Below are 24,336 nucleotides of genomic sequence, written 5' to 3'. Positions count from 1 at the left end.
CTTCCAGCTCTTTCTTGAGAGCTCCCAACCTTGCCAGGCAGTGGTGGTGCACACAGGCGGATTTCTGAGTTCAAGGCCAGCCTGGTCTACAGAGTGCATTCCAGGACAGCCAGGGCTATACAGAGAAACTCTGTCTCAGAAAAAAAAATGAGTTCCCAACCTCCGTCCAATACTTGGCTGTGGGTATCTGTATCTGTTTAGTCCACTGCTGGGTAAGGCCTCTCAGAGGACAGAGGAAAATTATGCTCAGCTCCTGTCTGTATCGTTAATAATGTTAGGGATTAAGGCTTACCCATGGGATAGGTTGCAAGTTGGACCAGTTATTGTTTAGACATTCCTTCAGTCACTGCTCCATCTCCCATCCCTGCATTTCTTTTAGACAAGACAAATTTGGGATGAAAGGTTTTGTGGGTGAGGTGGTGTTTTTATCCCTCCACTGGAGGCCCTGCTTGGCTACAAGAAATGGCCTATTCAGCGTCCATGTCCTCACTGTTTGGCAACTTGACTTAAGTCACCTGCATTAACTTCTGGTATCCTCCCCAACCCCAGGTTTCTTGGACTTCCTTGAGAAGTCCAGTGGAATACTATTCAGCTATTAAAAACAAAAACATCATAAAAATTTGCAGGCAAATGGATGAAACTGAAAAATATCATCTTGAATGAGGTAACCCAGACCCAAAAGGACATGCATAGTATGTACTCACTGATAAGTGAATATTAGCCACCAAGTACAGAATACCTATGATAAACCCCACAGACCCAAAGAAGCTAAACAAGAAGGAAGGCCCAAGTGAGGATGCTTGAATCAGACTTAGAAGAAGAAACAAAATAGTCATAAGAGGCAGAGGGATGGAGGGAACTGGAAGAGGGAGGGTAAGGGAAGGCATGGGTGGGGGTCAGGATCAGGTGTGGAGAGAGAGGAAAGAGGCTGAGAGGGCCAGGAGAATGAATGGAAATCTGTAGCTCTTTCGGGGTGGGGAATCTCTAAGAGGTAACTTTTAAATTTTGAATTTGTAACAATGTGGGACTTTTTAATTTTGTAAAATTGTGATGTCTTTTTGTGTGATCTTGGGGATAAACAGCAAAGGAAGTGTTGTGGCTTAACAGTGATGTGCTTGTGTTTCAAGTTGACAACAGTTCAGTTGTGCTGCGATTTATGTCAATTTAACACAAGTTATTATCATCAGAGAAGAGGGAATCTTAGTAGAGAAAAAAATCCCTGTAAGATGGGCATTTAATTAATTTAATTAATTAGATGGGGGAGGAACCAGCCCATTGTGAGTGATTTTACCCCTAGGTTGTTGCTCCTGGGTTCTATAAGAAAGCAGGCTGAGTAAACCGGGAGGAGCAAGCCAATAAGCAGCACCTTTCCATGGCCTGTGCATCAGCTCCTGCCTCCAGGTTCCTGTCCTACTTCATTTCCTGTCCTGGCTTACTTCAGTGATGGACTGTGATCTGGAAGTATAATCTAAAGAGACTCATTCCTCCTCAACTTGCTTTTGGTAATGGTGTTTCATTAGAACAATAGTAACCATAGCTAGGGCACTGATTTAAGAGATCTGGGAGATGTTTGTGTGGGGGAAGCTTGCAGCTTCCAGAAAGTGCTAACACTCAGGCAAGGCTGAGAGCACTGACCCTGTAGGAGACAAAGGCAGAACAGTCTGATGTGGGCCTGGATAAGGGCCCTGAGGTTATGTTTGAGAAGTACACGATGACAGGTCTATTTTTATCTTCTTGGATTTGGTAAAAGGTCTAAGCAGGACATTGTTCTTTTATGATTGTTGTGTTTGGCTTTTAAGACGGGTTTTCACTGTAAAGTCCACACGAACCCCAAGTTCAAGATCCTCCTGCCTCAGTCTTTGAAATGGAAGGATTAGAGACATATGCCACGCCTCCCTGCATCTTCTCTGATGTTCTTGAATAGCTCTTCTAGTGGTCACCCCACCCCATTCAGCCCAGGACGAGAATCCACGTTAGGAGCTTTTCCTCTGCCATGGATACTAAACATTTCAGCTGACTCTACCTTAGTGATTCTAGAAGTTGAGCCCTGTGTGCTGTACTTACCAAGAGAATGTATTGTATTTTCTAGGTTTGATAGTATCAATCCACATCAAATGCTGGATGCCTGGCACGTGGAGATCCAGCACATGGAATCCACCATGGCAACCATCTCTAAGTCGGCTGATTTGTTTGAAGTCAATGTTCCTGACTACAAGCAGCTGAGGCAGTGCAGGAAGGAGGCCTGCCAGTTGAAGGAGCTCTGGGACACCATTGGAATGGTGACCTCCAGTATCCATGCCTGGGAGGCCACCAGCTGGAGGAATATCAGTGTGGAAGCCATGGACTCAGAGTGCAAGCAGTTCGCCCGGCACATCCGCCACCTAGATAAGGAGTTCAGAACCTGGGATGCATTCACAGGCCTAGAAAGCACAGTATTGAACACCCTGACGTCCCTGAGGGCTGTGGCTGAGCTGCAGAATCCCGCCATCCGGGATCGGCACTGGAGGCAGCTGATGCAGGCCACCGGGGTGAATTTCACCATGGATCAGGATACCACCCTAGCTCACCTCCTGCAGCTTCAGCTCCACCACTTTGAGGACGAGGTCCGGGGCATTGTGGACAGAGCTGTCAAAGAGATGAGTATGGAGAAGACCTTAAAGGAATTGCAGACTACCTGGGCCAGCATGGAATTCCAGTACGAGCCCCACGTGAGAACCCACGTGCCCTTGCTGCAGTCAGATGAGGATCTCATTGAGGTCCTGGAGGACAATCAAGTGCAACTTCAGAACCTGATGATGTCCAAATATGTTGCTTTCTTCCTGGAAGAAGTGTCAAGCTGGCAGAAGAGGCTGTCCACGGCTGACTCGGTCATCTCTATCTGGTTTGAAGTGCAGCGTACCTGGTCTCACCTAGAGAGCATATTCATTGGCTCAGAAGATATCCGGGCTCAGCTTCCCCAGGTAATACTCAGGGAATCCTATCCTACCTAGCCTCTGGTCCAGGTCAAGGGAAGACCATCACTTTCCAAGATAAGTGTTGGGGTTCCTTTCTCTGTACCTTTCATGGTAACTCCTGGCCCACCAACAAAAAAATGGTAATATGTTTGCAACAAGTTGCCTTTACACAAGAAGAAGAAAGGAATGATTTAGTCTCTCTCTCTCTCTCTCTCTCTCTCTCGCTCTCTCGCTCTCTCGCTCTCTCTCTCGCTCTCTCGCTCTCTCGCTCTCTCGCTCTTGCTCTCTCTCTCTCATTCTCATGAGAAAAAAGATAGAAGATATCAGCTGCTGTGGCTTGGGAATGGCTCTTTATGGGCCAATGCATAGGTCTTACAGGATAAATACTCGAAGAAACTGAGTCTTGTTGCCAAGCTAATCCTCCCCAGGCAACGAACCATGCTGCAAACCTTTACTTGGCACTACCGTGCCAGATATCAGCTCTCTGCTAAAGACTAACACCAGATTTTCCTAAAATTTGTGTGGTCATCATTACCTTCCCTGTGTCTGCCCCTTCTCATTAGCCCTAATGAATGTGTCATTAACCACCTCTATCTCAGAGGATTCGAATTCCTTCTTTTTGGCCCTACACTTCTGTATCCATTCAGCACAGTCAGTTCTTGGCTGACAAATTAGTTTGATTCTAAAATGTCACCAGTTGTCCAGGCCTTATTAAGAACTTAAAGCACATGCCACCCAACACTGCAGTTCTCCGTCACATCTAATGACACATGCTAGTGCAATAAGGTGGCTTAAAGGTTGGCATTCACAATGGAAACTAACAAGGAACAGTTCTGTAGGGTACCTGTAATGAAGCCAATCCCAGACTTTATTTATCCTAAACACCAGCAACTGAAGAAGAATAGGCCTAATTAGAAAGGGCAAGGACATGGGCGCAGACTTTGTGAGATAGTTTAAGAGGGTTTTGGAAACCCCCTTATGAAAACCATTAAAGAACTAGGTCTCTGGATAGTGCCACCTGTTTGTGCACACAGCATGCAAATGCCTGCATTTCCCTCCTATTAAAAACATAACAGAAATGAATTCAGTTGCATTACACCCTAACTAGTAACTATTTTCATCCATTATGTCTATTTCCCAACTTTTCTGCATGTATACACACAGTTTTTACATAATTGCTTCAGGAGTAATTACAGTGTTCAGATTGGCTCTTTTCATTTGAACATTTATGCCAGGTATTTTTCCATACACGTCTATCACCTTGATACCATTTCATTCTCAGTCAAAGCAAAATTGGCAGGGGAATATAATGTACTTTACCCATGTCCCTTGTCTTTTGATCTTCTTGGGCAATGGCTGTGGCTTACAGGTAAGACAGTAGATCTAGGCTTCAGCCCTAACTCTCCCACATTGTGCAAGTTGCTGAATGTCTTTATGTCTTGATTTCTCATATGTAAATTGGGACAAGCACTAGTACCTATTTTGAGAAATTCTATTAAAACAATACACGTGACATATCCAATTATGATTGCTGTTTGCAATAATGCCATATGTTCTTACCAGATGCCACATTTAGGCCAAAATGACACATGATATATTCACACACTCACACATATGGCTTTATATACATATGTATTGCATATAAACATACATATTTAATCTGCTGCCCACCTGACTTAGGAATAATTTACTGGACAGTTAGAATAAGAGTGGCGAGTCCCTGAGACTTTGTTAGGAGTCTACAAGGTCCACACTACCTTAGTGATCCTGCATGCTATTTGACATTTTGACCTCTGTTCTTCCATGAACACACATGAGCTCCTGTGATGTTCCATGGCCTGTCAGAGCAAAGTCAATCCGAGGCAGGAGCCCATGTAGGAATACTGACACGTTGCGTTAAGTCAGGCAGCATAGCAATTTGGAGGTTGAAAGGAAAGCAAAAGGATGCTGTTTGTGTTTTCACTGTAGCAGTTTGGGTAGTTTATATATATATATATATATATATATATATATATATATATATATATATATATATATATATATATATATATATACATTTTATATTAAAACATAGTATTAGGCTAACATGATAGATTTATTATTGTTTCATTTTAATTTTAATTTTGAAACCTTAGAGCAAACTCCCTGTTCTCTGGCTCTTTTCACCCTCCTCTGTCACAATAATCTGAGAGCTTCAGACACCAGCATTGTGATGAAGACATATCTGCTGGGCCTGAGCTCCATCCTCTGTCTTTGATCAGCTGTGGTTTTCAATAATGGTCTGCATTTGTTGCAAAGAAAATTTTCCTAGATTAAGGGTGAGAAGTACACGCATCAGCAGTGTAAGGATAAGTGTTTAGTGATGGGTTGTATTGCTTTAGTAGCAAGGTGGCTGTAGGTTCTCCTCTGTGATCCATGACGGTACTAGCCCTGAGTAGTTTGACTAGGTTCCTAGTAGCAAGCATGACTTCCTTCTTGTTGAGCGGGTCTTAAGTCCAATTAGGGAGCTGTTGGTTACTGCCAAGGTATAAGCACCACTTCTGTACCCTTAGGATTGTGGTGCCTTGCTGGTTGCTGTTGTAGCTCATGGGTGGAATAGCTTGATAGGACTGTTGGTTTCTTCTTGGGTGGCACATTCTGGGGTCATGAAGGCTAGTCCTCAGGAAGGAGGCTTCCAGGTTATGTAAGTGCTCTGTGCCATGGTGTCTTTAGCAATAGGGACTTACCTTCTACCTCTGACAAGGGGAAGGGGAAAATCTGGGGCATCAGCAATGGCTGTAATATTTGGGGAGTCTCTTGAACAATCCTGACCACTGCAAAAGAGGGCTTCTCATGCCTGGTATTGAGAACTTGTCAGATAGTCTATAACTCCTGCACAGGGCATTGTCAGCCCATATGGGGAAATTTCATTTAAACTCTATATGTATATTATATACAAACTTATATGTATTATAGGTATTTAGGAGTAGATAGTTAAAATATGATTCCTATGACTCTCTAAGACACCCTTAAATATTGGTATTTTGTATTGTTCCATTTGTGTATCCCTTTCTTTCTCCTTCCTAACATCACCTGTACTGTTGAAATGAATTAAATAATTTAAAACTTTCCATAAAAATACTTCAGCTTCTAGTACAGGTTGCCAGGTCACCTGGATAAAGGAAAGAAAGAGTTCCAAGATGAACATGTCCAAATGCCGTTCTTCCTCACCAGAGTCTTTTCGTGGGACTGGACTGATTTCGGCCTCCAGATGACTGCAAGGGCCAAACTGAGACATATTTTCTGTATATTTCATTTTTAGGACTCTAAGAGATTTGAAGGCATTGACTCTGACTTCAGAGAGCTGGCGTACGATGCTCAGAAAACCCCAAATGTGGTGGAAGCCACAAATAAGTCAGGTCTCTATGAAAAGCTGGAGGATATTCAGAGCAGGTGGGTTCACTCACAGCCCCTGCTGCGGGGAGGAAGCAAACTTTCTTCTCAGTCTCTGACCTTTATTAACTGCCTGCCAACTAGAGCATGCTTAGCCCTTACTTTGCCTACAGAGTTGGGTAATATAGGGTATGGTATCACTAGGGGGGTTGATATATGTGTTAACAGATGTGTCCATTCGCAAATATCCCTAGGAATTTTTAGTTCTTATGTTTGCATATATCTTACATATTACAAATATAGTTGTCCTTCAGTTTCCACTCAGAACTGCTCCCAAGACAGCCTGAAGATATTTCAAAGTCTGGTCAAGTTCCCTATGCAAAATATAATTGTATATAACCTGTGTAAGCCTCCCATGGGTTGTACCTCCCTCTGGCTTATTTACAATACCTAACTCAATATAAATGCTTTGTAGTGGTTATATTGTATTGTTTAGGCATTAATGAGCAAAACTGTTTGAATGTGTTCAAAACAATGTGAGAAGATTTCCCAAGTATTTTCAGCCTGTAGGTATTTGGACCCTCGGATGAGGACTCCCAGACACTGGGGGCTGACTTTATTTACATTTAGGTAATGTGTGTGCAGCCTGGGGACGTGCATATTAAACTGTGAGAACCTGTCTTCTGAGCCCTCAGGTTATGCCTGTGTGAGAAAGCCCTAGCAGAGTATCTAGACACCAAGAGGCTCACCTTCCCTCGCTTTTACTTCCTGTCTTCCTCTGACCTGCTGGACATCCTTTCCAATGGCACAGCCCCACAACAGGTAAGCTGGATAGCAGCTTCAAGTTCATCCAGATGGCTGGGACACTCCCAGCAGGAGTGTCCTCTTCCATGTTACCTTGGATATCTCTGCTCCCTTCAGCTTTCTATAAACACACACACACACACACACACACACAAAGAGAGAGAGAGAGAGAGAGAGAGAGAGAGAGAGANGAGAGAGAGAGAGAGAGAGAGAGAGAGAGAGAGAGAGAGAGAGAGAGAGCACAGTCCAGACCTTTCCCCATCAGCTGAAGCAGAAGTTGAGTTGCAAAGGAGCATGAACTTAAGCCTCCATCAGGAATGCCTTTGTGCCTTTGATCTAGCTCTGAAAAGACATCTAGTCAATTGTGGTCAATAGTGACAGCTATATAAAGAAGAATGATCTTCTGTCACAGGCAGGATGGCATGCATGGAGCTGGAGGAGGTGATGAGAAATGAGATAAGTCAGTCACAGGAAGACAAATGTCACAGATGGAGGTTGAAGTTGATTTCACCGAAGCAGAGACAATGGCAGTGGTCACCAGAGGGATGGAGGGATGACTAGTAAGTGATAGGCACTGGGTGTGTTGTGACTGGTGACTGAATAACTTCTAAAATTTTATAGCACAGCAAGATACCTATAGTATATAACAGTTTACATATTTCATATTTCCAATATAAGAACAAAGCAGTGTTTGATCTAACAGTCATACCAACCACCCCGACCTGATCATATTTGTTATGTAGATGTGGTGAAGGGTCACACCAGACCCATAAATCTGTACAATTATTATATGCATATGTATCAATTGCAAATAAGAAAAATGATACCTATAGTTTCCACTCTTCCCATACCCTAGTAAAAGAAGCACAATAAAGATATTTCCTGACCCCTCTTCTGGGTAAGCAGCTTAATGAATTGACTTAGAAGTCATAATGACACTCATTTCTTTTTTATCTAGATGTCTATAGAAATCAAAATTTATATTAATATGTAAACTATATTTTTGTTTATGTGTTGGCTTTATTTTGTTATTTTACTGCGACGCTTGATGGGACTTAACCCTGCCTGGAAACCATGGCTTCCGTTGTCTTGGCAGTTTTCTTCCACTAAATTTTAAAGCATTTCTATTACACTGATCCACTCCTGTCCCTTTGGGCTCGCCATACATCTGTAAACTGAGGTCTGCTGCCTTTGGCTACAGAAACCCTCTTCTCTTTGAGTGTAGACTTAGCTCTTGGTCCACTTCCTTGGCATTCTTCAGAACTTCTTTATTTAGTTTGCATGTCCGTTGAACCTTGAGTGCTGTTAATACTGCTGTGAACTGATTTTGAGCCGGTTCCCTTTGTTTCTTACCAGCCCATCTTTTATCTTGTGCTTTACGGTGCCTGCTTTCCTAATCATTATTTCCCTTTAGGTTAAAAACCTAAAGCATGGGGCTGGTGAGATGGCTCAGCGGGTAAGAGCACCCGACTGCTCTTCCAAAGATCCCGAGTTCAAATCCCAGCAACCACATGGTGGCTCATAACCATCCATAACAAGATCTGACACCCTCTTCTGGAGTGTCTGAAGATAGCTACAGTGTACTCACATATAATAAATAAATAAATCTTAAAAAAAAAAAAAACAAAACCCTAAAGCACGTCTGTGTTTTCACTCACTTTCACTCCTGTTTGCTCTTCTCTGGTCTCAGGAGAGGGCACTGGCTCCCATAATGAGGTCACAGTGGTAGCAATGTTCCCACCAGCTTTATATTCCTTTGGTCACATCTGTCCAGCTCACATGGCCCCTATCTTCACACCTGCATAATTGGTGTAACCTTCCTTCCACACTCTTGCCATTCACCCTTCTATGTCCATGCTAGAGCTGTCCCCTGCCAGGACCCAGACAACCACAATCAGCTTCCTGTACATCCTTAAACCCTTTGCCATGCCTTCCTTTCTCAGGTTCAACGGCACCTTTCCAAGCTCTTTGACAACATGGCTAAGATGCAGTTCCAGTTAGATGCCAGTCAGAACCCAACCAAGATAAGCCTTGGCATGTACAGCAAAGAGGAGGAATATGTGGCCTTCAGTGAGCCCTGTGACTGCAGTGGGCAGGTGAGTGACAGCCCTTTCCCCTCCTCATACCTCACCCCACCCCTTCCCATTCAAACCAAATTCAGTGAACATCAGTTTCCCTCAAGCCAGAGCTTGTGATCTGGAAGAGCAGCTTTCCTTGACTGGGGTTCACACTGGAGCTACCTCTGATGCCTGACTCTCTCTGAGAAAAACCTATGTCACCATTTCTGTTACTTCACTCAGGAGAAACCAACGCTCAGTGAAATGAAATGCATACAGTCACTGCAGTCAGCTATGAGGGAATTTTCAGACTATTGACAGTACAGAACATGGTAAGATGCCAACCCTGAAGTACTCCACGGGGGAATCTGGAACTCAGAGGCCTTCTTCCAGAAGAAATGCCCTTCTCTGAGATGTGTCTTCTCTGCAAATAGAACCCAGAATTATTTCCTCCCATAGTTCTTTTCCTCGGAGAGTCCACTATACACTCTTTCTCTAAGAAAGTCCCACTTCACCTCCAGGCCTCTCACATCTAATGGCAGGCACATGAATCATAGGACAATTCCTTCCTTACACCCCACCCTGTCCTTCAGCAGCAAATGACAAAAAGTAAAGTCTTACTCTGCTCATTATTTATAATGATATCACCAAGCATTGTCCCTGAGGGAATGGTGCTCACTTCCCATGAAGAGTAAGGCCTAAACAAGAAGATCTTTCCAAAGTTTCTACAGAGAGAAATTCTCCCATCAGAAAATAATCCAAAGTTCTCAGCTAGATAGAAGTGGCTGGCTACCTTGAGTTCTAATTCAGAATAGGCACTTTTGTGATAGACTAAGACCAGAAAGCATTCAACTGAGAAATGCAAACCCAGCTAACTCCTTTATGCTATATAGACCAGTCCGTGAGAATCAACTAAATCTGCTTCAATCCTGACTTGGGGTTCTTTATATAGCTCTAATTAGCATTCCACCACCCCTTCACCTGTTGCCATTTTCTTCTGTGTTTCACATTAGCACATTAGCCTAGCTCCCACTCATGACATTCAAGATTATAATCGCAAAAACGTCTGCCTTTGCCTTCTGGATCTGACTTGTATACAGTGCTGGAGCTCCATTGTTTCCACTCCTTCAGGCTGGCTGCAAGAAAACAGTGTCAAGCAACCCTCCTCAGGCTTGTGAAGTCTAACCCAGAGCTCTTCTTCCAGGTTGAAATATGGCTGAACCGTGTGCTTCGTCACATGAAAGCCACCGTGAGGCATGAGATGACAGAGGGGGTCACTGCCTATGAGGAAAAGCCCAGGGATCAGTGGCTGTTCGATTACCCGGCTCAGGTATTTTCCCAAGTGGACCTTCCTGGGCTTCTGTACTCATCTGTCTTTCTCTTCCAACAACCTCTGAGAGCCTTCTGAGGGTGAAGGACCTCAAACTATCCACTCTGTGCCTCACAATAGGAAAGGCTTGAGTCCTAGACTAGTGTGAGGACCAGAAGACAAAGAGCAGAGACATTGACAGCCATGATTGATTTCAATCATTGCTTTGGAAAATTTGGATTAAATATCTGTATACATTCTTATAAGAAGAAAGTATGAGCAATTAAAGTCTGAATACTCTTACACTGAATATGCCAGATTTTGCTGACTATGAGGGGAGGCCCAACAGGAGACAAGATGAGTCAACTTGCCCTGCTGGTGTTCATAAGCTTCTGCAGATCCTAGGCACTTGTAAATATGGCTAGTGGGATCACAGGGTAGGCTCAGGACTCTCTGAGCATCTACAACTGGCTAGTGAGGTCCGAGACTATCTTCCTGAGGATATATTTAAGACAAGCAGAAGAGCAGAGAGGAATAGAGAAGAGCTGGGTATGACTGAAGTTGGAGGGGAGAGAGCAGGAAGCAGCTGATGGAGTCCATCTGGGAAACTGGAAGCCAGTTCTTACGAACCACATTATCTTACGAACCACATTATCTTACGAACCACATTATGGAGACCGTCTTGATCCCAATTTTTAGCTGAATTCTGCCCATGTTTCTCAAGAAGGTCTCAATTAAAAAAATAAAATAAAAAAATGAAATTTTTAAATGACTCTGACTTCAGTAAGCAGCTCTTCTTGCATCATAGTAATAGGGTACTACTGGTATTGATCTAGCTGGGTGTTAGGGACTAGTAGAAGTAATTGAAACCATGGAATTAGATGAGAGTGGTGGTGGGTATTTGGTGGAATGAGGAGAGGGTATGAGCACCAATCTCTGAACATCACCAAGTGCCTGAGAAACTAGGAGGGGACAATAAAGAAAAGGAGCAAAGAATCTTTTTAAAAGGCAAGTCCAGGCCACAGTCATCATGAAATTACAAATGAGACCTTGGTAGCAGAAGAAGAAATTGCCAGTTACTTCTAAAAGATCAGACGAAGCAAGGATGACGTTTATCTATCCCTGGATGACTTAATGAGGCCATTTCAGCAGAGAACAATGGATCAGGTCACACGGAAGTGAGTAGAAGGGTCTGAAGAAAACAGAAAGGATGGGGTGTGTACAAAGAGCATGGAGAAATGGGGCTGTACGGAGAAATGTGTTCCATCGGGCCTTCTGATAAAGCACCATTGGAGATGATGCGATCTCATAAGAAACCACAAGTTACCTAATGGATGGGACAGCTTACAACAACTATTCCTGTTTCATGAAGAGAATAACTCCCATGAGGCTTCCTAATAGCAGAAGTCCTGTATTAGGATTTTGAGCTAAAAAAAAAAAATCATGCCTCCTGCTAATAAATGTAGATTATCTAGAACAATGTCTCCAAAGTCCAGTGGAACTACTGATGAGCAATGCATCTAAATCCTCCACTATAAATAATCAAAAGGATGCATTTTTCCCATGTACAAGTTTGCAGTCAACAGAAGACATGTTGATTCAAAGCCCACTTTCCATGTTTACTTTTAATCTCTGGCAAATACACGCACAGTGACCATATTGTATCTTGTACTCACCTGTCCTTCAAAAGTGCTCATTTTCAGGTTGTATATTTTGAGAGATTAAAGATGTGGTGAAAATATTAAGAACCAGCAAATATATACCGGTGAGTTAGAGTACTTGGGTCACGAAAAGATCAAAGGCTGAGTGTCTCTGAGACGCTCAGTCAGTTGGCTGTACTCACACGTGTGGCAGAGGTACTGTCTTTGGGAAATGAGAGGTTATGCCTGTAGCTATTCCTAGAAACCGAGCCATCAGCCCGAGCAAGCCTTTGGCTGTTCTCAACTGTGATCCAGCTTTCAAGAGCAGGCTGTGCCCTTCTCATTTGTGTTGTAATTAGTTCACATCTCTGAGGACTTGGAGCATATGGTTGCCTTAGTCAATGATCAGGAAAGAGGGAGGGAAGGGGCCTGTCACCCACACAGTCACATCCTGAACTCTTGCTGCGTTGTGAGCGGGTTGCTTGGAAACAGCCCCTGGTAATGGCTTTACTAAGTGGCTCTCGGTACCACAGGTGGCTCTGACCTGCACTCAGATCTGGTGGACGACAGAGGTGGGCATTGCGTTTGCCAGGCTGGAGGAAGGCTATGAGAGTGCCATGAAGGACTATTATAAGAAGCAAGTGGCCCAACTCAAGACCCTTATCACCATGCTCATTGGGCCACTCTCCAAGGGGGACAGGCAGAAGATCATGACCATATGCACCATCGATGTGCATGCCCGGGATGTGGTAGCCAAGATGATTGCTCAAAAGGTAGGCATTGTATCACAAGGTAAGTAGAAACTCCATCTGGACAGCTCCAGTATATCTAAGCCCTGGGTCTGCACATCAGCTGGCTGAGGAGCATGGTAGTTCCTGCTACCTTTCAAACCTTCCAGCACATCAGTATAGGGGTAGTCCTTGATTTATGGTGGCTCAGCTTGTGGTGTTTTGACTTTTTGGAGGTAGAAAAGCTATATGCACTTATTAGAAACTATGCTTTTATTACAGGGTATAATGAATAACATGAGCTATTCAAAACAATCATGTAATGGACATTATGTAAAGTGGTTTGATCAGACTATAGAGTAATGAAAATACTTTCACTGTGGAAGGGAGCTATGTTGTTTAATAGGCTAAGTAGATCAAATTCATTTTCCACTTAAAACGTTTCAATCTGTCGTGAGTTTATTATCAGGATGTGACCCCCATGTAAGCAAAGAAGCATCAGTAATCAGAACGGCCTATGCTTTTCTATGCTAAGGGTCAGAGCATCCTGCACTCTCTAGTATCAGATAACATCCAAGCGGCCCAGAGGCCTCCATTCCTGTGAACACAGGGCTACCTATCTGTAAAGCACTATAACTCACCCACCCGATCTGTCATTCCTCCTTTAGGTTGACAATGCCCAGGCTTTCCTCTGGCTGTCACAGCTCCGACATCGTTGGGATGATGAGGCCAAGCACTGCTTTGCTAACATCTGTGATGCCCAGTTTCTATATTCCTATGAGTATCTGGGAAATACACCTCGCCTAGTGATCACGCCGTTGACTGATAGGTTTGTGCCGGTGCCAGCTACTCATTGGTCTCTCTATTTCTGGTCAGGCTAACCAGCAGTCATCCAGAATCAAGGTCACCATAATTTTCTGTCTGTTTCACATAGCTTCGGGGTTGGGGGGGGTAGGGGAATCTTGCCTCCACATAGCAGTAGTAAAACACAACTAAAAAGAATGCTAAGTAGTCTTCTTAGAACAAGCTTCAAAGCCGATCTCTGAGCCATGAGTTTCTTGAAGAATTACTGAGGCTGTGAGGCACATCGAAACACCTGATCCAATACATTTCAGCTGCTTACCCATGCCAAAAGTGACCTCACATTTGGTCTTCCCAACTGTCAAGCATACCTCACATGAGTCACCCAACTCCTGAGGATAAGACAGTAATTCCAATGAGAAGGGGCTGAGAAGTATCTGAGGTGGTAAAGTGCTCACCGTGCAAACATGAGACCCTGAGTCAGTCCCCAGCTCTCATGTTTGAAAATACATACATATGCATTCTCCACTGGCACATTATTCATCACCTCACTCTCAGAATAAAATACTATAAGGAACATATGTGCAGCCATTAAAATGTTTTCAGTGTTTCAAGAGAACATATTCTCTACCCTTTACCCTGTTCCATCCATGAATGAATTCAAGCCACACACTGAGCTGGCCACTGATATTTCCAGATGACTAAAATATTCCCTATCTTTAAATACCAATCCTAGTGGGAGAAATTAAACACATGCAGATAAAAATTTAAATAGCACAAGGAGGGAAAAAGTACTAGACCTCAGACTCAACTAAGACTCAAAGCCATTGGCTGTGAATTTCCAGGGTTGGGACACAGAATATACCCTCTGAGCACAGAGGAGCCCCATCAAAGCAGGAAGAAAGCAATGCCTAGAAGGGGTTGAGCAACAATAAAAACCAAGTGCCTGGTCTGGACCTTCAGGGCATGCTGGACCCAAGGGAGACTGTCAGGGTGGCCATCATGCAAAATCTGTGTCTGTCTCTTGCTGGTAAAAGGGACTCTAGCATCTGTTTCGTTTGTCTGGAGTTTTAAAGACATTGTCTCTCTGGAATGTACTATATCGTTCTGGTTGGCTGTGAATGTGTGACAATCCTTCCTCAGGCCTGCACCACCACACACAGCACATTTGTAGGTTGTCAAATAGACCTCTTCCCCCCCCCACACACACACCAAGTGAAAGAACTATATGTAATGATTACTGGAATGTTACAAAGCAAGGTCATGGAAATGAGAGACCTTCGGGAAAATGCAGACTCCTGAGTTTGGGAAAGGCCACCAGTCACCACAGTTGGACTAGGAATGTAAAAGATGTGTTCTTTATCCAATACGTGATGATGAACATTATACCTGGCAAAATTTTATCCAGCAGTGAAGTGGGGATGAAGAGAAGAGGGCATGGGGCAATGTAATGAGATTTTCTCTGGAAAGAGTAGCTCACCGGAGTAACAAAGGTAACAAGAGATTGTCACAGACTGGGAGCTAAATGAACTCTGTACCATGGTTTTATTTTCCTTAATTTTCTCTTCTTCGTGTGTGTGTGTGTGTGTGTGTGTGTGTGTGTGTGTGTAGGCTCACATAAAAGACATCTTTAAATATTATTATTCTGCCATTTTCTACCTTTTTCTGTTGTCTTGGATTTGAGGATTTTGGGGTTGGGTTGGGTTGGTTTGGTTTGGTTTGGCTTGGTTTAGTTAGGTTTGGTTTGGTTTTGAACAGGGTCTCTCACTGACCTGGGAACTTGCCAGTATGCTAATCTGTCTGAGCAGCTCCAGAAATCCACCTTCTGCTCCCTCCCCAAAGCTAGAGTTACAAGTGCATACTACTATACTTGGGTTTTTTTTCATGTGTATTCTGAGGATTGAACTCAAGTCCTCATGCATGCAAGATCTTGTCTTAGGGTTTTATTGTTGTGAAGAGACACCATGACTAAGGCAACTCTTATAAAGGAAAACATTTCATTGGAGCTGGCTCACAGTTTTAGAAGTCAGTCCATTATCTTCATGCTAGGAAGCATGGCAGCCTGTAGGCATGCATGGTGCTGGATGAGCCGAGAGTTTTACATCTTACTCCAAATGCAGCCAGGAGAAGACTATTGTGTTTTACACTGAGCAAGCTTGAGTCTATGTATCACCTCAAAGCCCTACTTCTGCAGTAACATGCTTCCTCTAACAAGGCCACACCTCCTCTAATAAGGCCACATCTCTTAATAGTGCCACTTCCCATTGGACCAAGGATATTCAAACCATCACAGTGTTTTACCAACTGAGCCATCCCACCAGCTCCCTAGCTACCATTTTAAGTGGTATCGTCTGTCTTATAGTCAAATCCTTACGTTTCCAGATATCGGATGAACATTTTCAAGTGACCTAAGCTAACCACTATTTATAGAACTGGGAAAGTATAGATACCTAGCATCCTCTGTGAATGAAACCCTCTTGCCTTGTTTGCCTCCAGGTTTTCCACATTCTTCATTCATTTTCAAGCCCAGTTTGAAAAGTCTCTTACACCCAGACTCCCACTCAGGTCATTCCCTTTTCATTCCCCTGACTCCATTTCTGTGTGATCATCACCAGGCTGCATCCCTGATCTCCGTAGCTCCCCGCTGCACTTCAACTAAAGCCTAAAGTTTTTGCAGGACATGATAATCCCTGCCAATTCCCCTACTCCTCTATCCATTTACTGTCTTCAAAACCTCCTTTCTACTCATCACCAGAGGTTCAGTCCAACTTGGAATTTCATGCCTGGAGTTTCTTCCTCCAGTCTGTCTGTCCCACCATGGCCCCTAATCCTTCCCTGGCCACCATTTCTAAGAAGCAGCCTCTTCCGTCTGATGTGCACATATACCAGGCAGTCCTAATCAAACCTCTTGGAGTCTTTCTCCTAACTTCCCCTGCCTTCTGAAGTGATCCATTTGTCTGCTTGCTTTCTCTCTGAGATCAAGGACTTGCATCTACCTTGGGTGTAAAATCACCAGCACCTAGCATCATTTACTGAATTAATAAATGAATGAATGAATGAATGAATGAATGAATGATGGCTAAAAGTGGAAGTTGGCAATCATAAGAACAGGCAGCATCAAGGAGAAGTTGACCTGGGGTTTTACTTGGACTGGGTTACCTCTGGGGCTCCTCCACTGTGAGATGAAGGAAGTTTTCGAGATTCAAGGTACATTAAGGCTGAATTCTCCCAAACCTCTTTTACAATTGTGACTCTCAGTAAGACATCCATCATTAGAAAGAAATCTGGCAGCACATTTCTTTTTACTGTGAGTTTTCTGGCTTGCCATGGAATATGAGCTAATAGTTAGGGAAATTATACCACTTGAAACAGTATAATGAAGCCATTACATGTTTGAGCAGTTTGATTAATGTCTGTCTCCTACTCTAGATGGCATGTCCTGTGATAGCCTTGACTTTGGTTTGCCCTGCTCTGCTCTCAGAACTTAACACTATGCTTAGCCATAACAGGCACTCAGGAAGGACTCCCTGAGCCCATGCAGGGAAATAGGTTCTGAGATCTGGGGCATGGATGCTGCTTTCATATAGCATTCGGAGCTATACTTTCCTTCCCTTCTGCTGACCCATCAGACACATCATTTTGAGTCATGGGAAGTATGAGACTCCCATATCCCTGGCTCTTGGCGCTTGCCTGAAAGCTGAAGAAGAGAATTGCTACTCTGGGTTGAGATGACCCTGGCACCCTTGTGCCAAATGTCTTTGGGAGGGTGGGGAGAGTAATTTGGTAATGAATTGTTTCTAAAACATGGGTTTATCCATTTATCCCCTCTCCTCTGGAATATTGCAAGTAACAACTTGAAAGGAGGATTTGCTGAAAATATTGGTGAATGTGATATAAACTTTGACCTCGTTTTGCACATTAGATGACTTTCTGACAGTCTATGTGGTTGAATATTTACATGAGCTCCCCTTTCTCATTACCTTCCATTATTATCTCAAGAAATATTTTACCCAGTAAAAAAGGAAGAGACAGAGGAGGAGGAGAAGGAGGAGGAGGGGGAGGTGGAGGAGGAAGAAGTGGTAAAGGAGGAGGTGGAGGAGGAGGAGAAATAAAATTGGTCTCCACATAGGAAGTCACATTTTAGAAAGCATTCAGCCCTTACTTGTGTGTAGCATCAGGACGTTTAATTCACTCCTGCCAGAAGAATTAATCAAATGAACAATTGATCCATACAACCTTTGCACATTCATTAAAAGCACACCCGTGTACAGTACATCCGACTGGTTCTGCCCCTGTCTTTGGAATTTCCTACTGTCTGGATGGGACTTGAATATGTAAGTAGGCTCAGTCGCTGTCACAGGACTTAGGTGCAGCACTAAATTGAGGAACCAAATGGAAATGTTTTCTCAGGCTGAACAAAAGCAATTCTTCTGGGTTGTCCCTTAGCCTTGGGTGAGCTCCTTCCGTTCCCCTCCCATTTTCTTCCCTCCCCTTCACACAAATGCTCCTTTCTGCCCTGTACTATATTAAGTAGTTTTAATCAACTGCTTATCAATTTTGAGCACCTCTTAATTTCCCTGGAAAAACTGCACATAGGTGAGATATAATTGATGCAAGAGTCTTTGAAGGTGATTTGCTGGACAAAGACAGAGCCAGCGAGTACCTGGAACTTTTTCTTCAGTGTGTCTGTTAGAGAAACACTAGTAGTTAAAGAAGGGAAGCCAAATCACCCAGAGGTGACCCATCACTGTTGGCAAACTTCCTTCTGAGTGTGGGTTCTGAAGACAGAGACTGAGATCATATTGTGAGCTGTTATGAGACGTGGGGGATTTCTCATTTTTCTTAACACCGTGTTGTAAAAATCTCTTCTTTGAATATGGCAGCCGTTACCATCATCTACAGAGCAGCTTAACCACTTGCAAGGCACCCTCAAGCTCTGGTCTGCTGGCATTGCCTCCTTGATCCACCTCTGATCCAGATATCTGTAGTTCTGCCCCAACTGCACATGCTAAGGTGATGAAGTCTATAGATTGTGAAAGTTTAACTCCAGGGGAGAGATTCCATCTCTGCAGCTCCTGGGAGTTGTTATTCATGCTGAGGTGAGACTCTCTGGCTCAGCTGCTTCACTCCTGTAAGTAACGCTTCACCCACTCTCTAAGTAGACCCAAGAAGTACATTGGTCTATCAAGTGGAATGTCAGTAACACTGTATATGGTCTGTCATTGGAGCTTCATTGGGTAGGTAGACATCTGTTCACATCTCCACATGTGACATCCATGCAATAACTGGATGTATATTCTTGGGGTGTTCTAAAATACTTCAGGAGTGCAATCATAGTCTGGTTCCAAGTGCCCCATAGTTTATGTAATGTAATCATGTGGTGGGAGCATTCAGTTATAACAATAAAGCCTCATGAACCCCTCTGAATGTTCTTCCAAGGTTCTTACCATTCGTTCTGAGATGATAACGATGAAAATAAACAAATGGTACAAACTTGCATTTCATCATCTGTGCATGTATGGGTGAGTGCTCATGGAGTCCTGAAGTGGGTGTCAGATCCCTTGGAGCGGTAGTTACACGTGGCTGTAAGTCCTATGACATAACATACATGCTTCGATCCTATGTCCAGTCTCCTGGAAGAACATGAGGTTACTCCAGCCACTGAGCTATTTCTCCAGTACCCTTGTTGGTTTTGTTTGTTGAAAATTAATGTCCCTGCCCTCCCTGGTTTCTGAAAGTGTTCAGTGCAGGGTACATTAAATAGCTTTATGTATTGCTTTAACGTCCCAATTCATTTTGCTGGTCACACTATATCTCCTTTGGGTTTGGGCCTTAATTACTTCCAGGCTTCCGAGTAATGTGTTGATTGGCCACTGGACTTTCTTCCACTGAGGGTTACACTGTCACCACGCTGGTTCTTTATAAATTACTCTTAGGTTTAGAAAGTCCCTATCCAAAGAGAAAGATAATATTTAACTCATATCTTTTGCTAGATTGTTTTATTTTCCGTTTGATTTAACCTCTTTGAGTTCTTTGGTAAATGTTTTGACTGTTGAGAACAGTGAGTAAAAATATTGTTTCATCAAAACATTTTTAATTACAAGTGATAGTAGCCCAAATTAAACTTTTAAAGGAAAAAGGAAGTATTGTTCAAAGCTGGAAACTGTCCATCGGCAGGAGCATGGTCGTCTCTCAGCCCTAAACAAAAAAGACCTCAGGGCTGGAACCCCATGGACACAATCGTCTGTGCATTTGGTCAGTGGCAGACACTTGGACTGTCTCTACTTGTGGACATTATCACAACACCAATATGAACATTTTTCATGCAAGTCTGGATTGTGAATGTGGGTTTTGCTTGGATGGGGGGACTTATTAGGTCTTATGCTCTTTCATGCTGGACTTTGAGAAACTTCCAAATTGTTTTTCCAAAATGGGTGTACTATTTTAGACTCTCACCATCATCGAGTGAGCATCCCCGTTTCTCTGGCTCCTTGATGGTGGTAGTCATTGTTGACTGACTTGTTGCAGCAGCCACAGTGGTCAGTGTGGAGGGCTTGCTCACCCAGAACATAGTTTGCATTTTCCAACTGCTTAAAAATGTCAAGCAACTTTTATCGTGTGCATTGTACTGTTCAAGTTTCTTCTTCAGTATAATAACATGTTTATGTTCTTATGGAGCTGTGAAAAGTCTTTGCAGGCTCTGCATGCATATATTACATATATGCTTCCAGACATGGTATCCTAGTCTGTGGTGTATCTTTTCATTTTCTTCATAGCGTCTTTTGAAGTTCAAATGTCTCAGATTTTGATGCGGTCTAATGTATCATTTTTATCAACACTTAATGCTTGGGTATTATTGGTTTGGGTTTTTGTTTTGTTTTGTGTTTTTTTTTTCTTGACATAAATTATCTTAATTTATTTTGTGAGTATGGAAAATTTTTACATATTTATTTTTCATTTTTCCCATTTAATTTCCAGATTTAGAAATTCCAGGCACTTTAGTTGCAAGTATTTCGGGCTTTCTATGTCACTTCTGGCATTTCTTTTCATATGTGAGACACAGAAATCATGCAACTCCATCATTACCACTCCAGTCTAGTTACAGGCACGCTGCTCGTTAAGCTAGAGAGATTGCCCCAAGGATAGTTGGGATGTTTGTGCCATTTCTTCCCATCCTATTTTGAGAGAGACACTTCCTAGATTGTATAAGCAAAGAGAAAGTGCATCTTAGATGGAAAAGACCTTATAACCTAAGCAGATGCAGAATTGTATTTATGGTAAATATGAGGCATTAAAATGTAAATATTATAAGGGAAAAGGAAAATTTGTTCTAGATTGAAGTGGATGCCATTTTTCTTCTCTCCATGCTGCCTCTCATGGTGAGGTGTTGGAACCTGTTAAAGTCTCTGGCTCTTTTACATGGTTCACCCTCTTACTACATCCCCCCAGTTCACCGTGTTCACAAGTGTTGGAGGGCAGCTTTGCATTTGTTTTTCTGAAGACTAACTTCTTCATATCTGGCACATCATTTTTAATACTTTATTAATAATTCCATACAATATATTTTGATCATATTCACCCCAACTCCTCCCTTTAGCTCCTCCAAGACTCACTCCTCACCTCTCTACCCCACTACCAACTTTGTGTCCTTTTTTTCCCAAATCCATTTTGTGCTATCCTATACTCGTGGGCATAGAGCATCATTTTTAATTACTAAAATTGTTTAGAAATGTAGTCCTGGTTAAAACCAGTGGGTAGCAAAACAAAAAGCTATGACTGTGAGAAGGGGGCCTAGAGGGAAAAGGGCAGGTGTGTGTGTGTGTGTGTGTGTGTGTGTGTGTGTGTGTGTGTGTGTGTGTGAAAGTGTGTGTGTGAGAGAGAGAGAGAGAGTGAGAGAGAGAGAGAGAGAGAGAGAGAGAGAGAGAGAGAGAGAGAATGGAATGGGAGGAAATAGAATGCACTATGTATATGCATGAAATTGTCATAGAATAAGAAGTGAGACCAATGAAAATGTTTTGTTTATCTTCTACATGTTAAGCCAATTCTTAATTCAAATTACCAATAATGATATTATTAAATGTTGGGACGACTGAATCCTGGGCGTGTTGATTGAGGTCTTGCTCCATGTAGAGATTGCTGTACCACTTCAATTCCTCGGTTCTCACCGTTGTAAAACCCCCTGTTCTTTGCCTGTGTGTGGAAATGGTGACAACACTGAAGTCATTTCTACAGTCGTGTGTCATTCTATGGTAGGTTAGTGAGCTTTCTGTCACTGTGACAACAACCTCAAGAAAATCAAATTGGAAGAAGAAAGATATGTTTGGGCTTCTGGCTTCAGGGGTTTTATTCTTCCTCACCTGGACATGATGTTTTGGTCCTGTGGCAGCACAGGGCATTGTGGTGGAAGAACATGGTGGAGAGTGCCTCATCGGCTCATGGTGGATCATCTCCCACCTGCACAAGGAAGTAAGAGCAGATAGAAGCTGCTTGTGTGTTTAAAAAGATGGACTAAGGAGACCACACAGGGCCCTCTAGAGTAGGTATCTGTCTCAAAGATGACAACATGTGACTGGCTAGGTCGTCGGGGCATCTTGACAGTGTCTCTTTCAGCAGATAGCCTCTGCCTGCTTTGGGCTCTTCTTATTGCCCATTCTAAAGTCCCCACTGATGGTGTTTTAGCTTCCATCAGATGGCCCAGTTCCCTACCCTTCTATATAGAGGGTGGATTTACTGACTTTGTAAATCTCTTTTCGTTCTGAGTTCTATTACTATGGATGGAAATGACAACATTCTGACATTTCCCAAGTGCCCAGAAACTCAGTGTATCCTCAAAATAAGAGTTCCAAATATTTTGCTCTGATGGCGTCTTTTTTCGCAACAGGAACTCTGCTTTGTGAAACATTGCCTTTATAGACTTCCAGATTCTGTGTGGATACTGCAACTCAAGAGCAGAGGCCTAGCTCTGCCCTTCAGCTATAGGAAGAGAGGTATGAGAGGGAAGGTGGTGGTGTGTATCTGAGTTGGGCTTCTGATGGTTCAGGCAGATGCCTTTCCTCCTGGGTATGGAGTTTTGAGCTTCGGTGACTGGGAGAGGTGGTAGGTACAGGACCAGTCTGGAACCAGAAACCAAGAGATGAAGAAGCTAGATGTAGGGCTCTGTGAAGGGCTGTCTAGAGTAGTCAAATGGCAATAAGGACCAAGAAAGATGATAAGAGAACCATCCCGCTTTATACACTCACTTCACCTTACTTCATGGTCCATCCAGGGCTCAATGCCCATCATCCTGCCCCATGGCCTGTTTCATGTTCAATGTCCCAATTTCTCCAGGGAAAGTATAGTCAGCCAATGAGCCTGCATGACCAGGGGTTAAGGCAGAACGTATCCCAAATCCCTGTGATCAACTAAGTCAGTGCCCTCCATTTCACAAGCAAACTAGATGTGAAATGATTCCAACCTACTTCTCTCTATCCAGGGAAACTGCCCTCCTAGGTTTTACTCCAAGGCCAAAACAGAAATGGGAAATTGATTAGTGGAGAATACAGAAGTTTAAATGTGAGTCCCTTTGACAGTATGTTGGTGCTGAGCTCCATCCAACCAGTAAAGGCTTATCACCATCTGGCAGGGAAGATACTGTCTCAGTCAGTCACTTGTCACCTGAAGCATCAGATATTGAATGGGGCAGATAATACTGGGCACTGCTTCTATCGGACTGAGCTCATGAGTAGAGTCTATTGATTCACTAGGTATGGAAAAATTAGACCTTCAGTACAACTTAACAGACGTATTGAGGTATATTTTTAGTGTCTTAAAGGGTACAATTCAATTGAACATATCTTTTATGGTATTGTGGTAAATCTCTGCTCCCACCCCAGCCTCTGGCAGCCACTGATTTGTTGGCTATCTCTATCATTCATTTCTAGATGTTTCATACAATCTTTTTCTCTGTCTTCTTCCACTTGTGGAGCATGGCAATGAAGATTCATGTGTTTTGTGCTATGTTCGCACCTCCGTTTCCTTCCTATTGCCCAAGAGTGTTCTGATGCATGGATACTGCATTTCGTTTATCTATCCACTCTGGATGGGCATTTGGTTTTCACTTAGTTTTATTGATATGAATATTGTGACCATGATTGAGTTCTATAAATGAGTGGGGAAACTGCCAGGAAGGGAATTTCTGAATTATATGAAAATCCCTTCTTTTGAAGAAACTTTTAGCCTGTCTTTCAAAGTGACTGCACCAAGTAACATTCCTACCAGCAACATATGAATCTCTCCTTTCTCTTTAATCCTTGCCATCATTTGTTATGGACATATTCTGTATTATAAACGTAATGCATCTTTTCTGGGCTTTTTATCCAATGAGCACAACTAAAGGGGACTGTGAAAACTATGAATACTTTGAATACCTTAAATAATTGTGTGATTAGTGGGTGTGTAGGTAGAGTGTGGTATGTGTATGTAGTATTGTGTATACATGCATGTATAGTATGTGAAGTGGGAATGTATGTGCAGTCTGTTGGGTGTGTGTATTTGTGGTGTTGTGTGTATACATGTATAGTGTATGAATGTGTGTATGTGCAGTATGTTGGGTATGTGTGTATTTCTGTGTGTGTGTATACATGTGTGTGTATTTCTGTGTGTGTGTGCATACATGTGTGTGTGTGTGTGTGT

General features: G+C 43.0%; 1 protein-coding gene across 1 annotated transcript in view; it reads left to right on the top strand.

The window, feature by feature from the left end:
• The window catches only part of Dnah9 (dynein axonemal heavy chain 9), a 322,533-nt gene that overhangs the window by 83,795 nt on the left and 214,402 nt on the right, over positions 1 to 24,336 (top strand). Inside the window, exons 20-26 of the mRNA XM_021213724.1 lie at positions 2,090 to 2,960; positions 6,256 to 6,386; positions 7,022 to 7,148; positions 9,074 to 9,226; positions 10,392 to 10,517; positions 12,670 to 12,909; positions 13,533 to 13,693. Of these exons, the coding sequence (XP_021069383.1) occupies positions 2,090 to 2,960; positions 6,256 to 6,386; positions 7,022 to 7,148; positions 9,074 to 9,226; positions 10,392 to 10,517; positions 12,670 to 12,909; positions 13,533 to 13,693 (1,809 nt within the window). The remainder of the gene's footprint in view (positions 1 to 2,089; positions 2,961 to 6,255; positions 6,387 to 7,021; positions 7,149 to 9,073; positions 9,227 to 10,391; positions 10,518 to 12,669; positions 12,910 to 13,532; positions 13,694 to 24,336) is intronic.

This window comes from Mus pahari, chromosome 14, assembly GCF_900095145.1.
Source record: "Mus pahari chromosome 14, PAHARI_EIJ_v1.1, whole genome shotgun sequence".
In the NCBI taxonomy this organism is placed as follows: domain Eukaryota; kingdom Metazoa; phylum Chordata; class Mammalia; order Rodentia; family Muridae; genus Mus; species Mus pahari.
The sequence above is the reverse complement of the archived record's forward strand: the minus strand, read 5'-3'. Positions and strand labels throughout refer to the sequence as shown.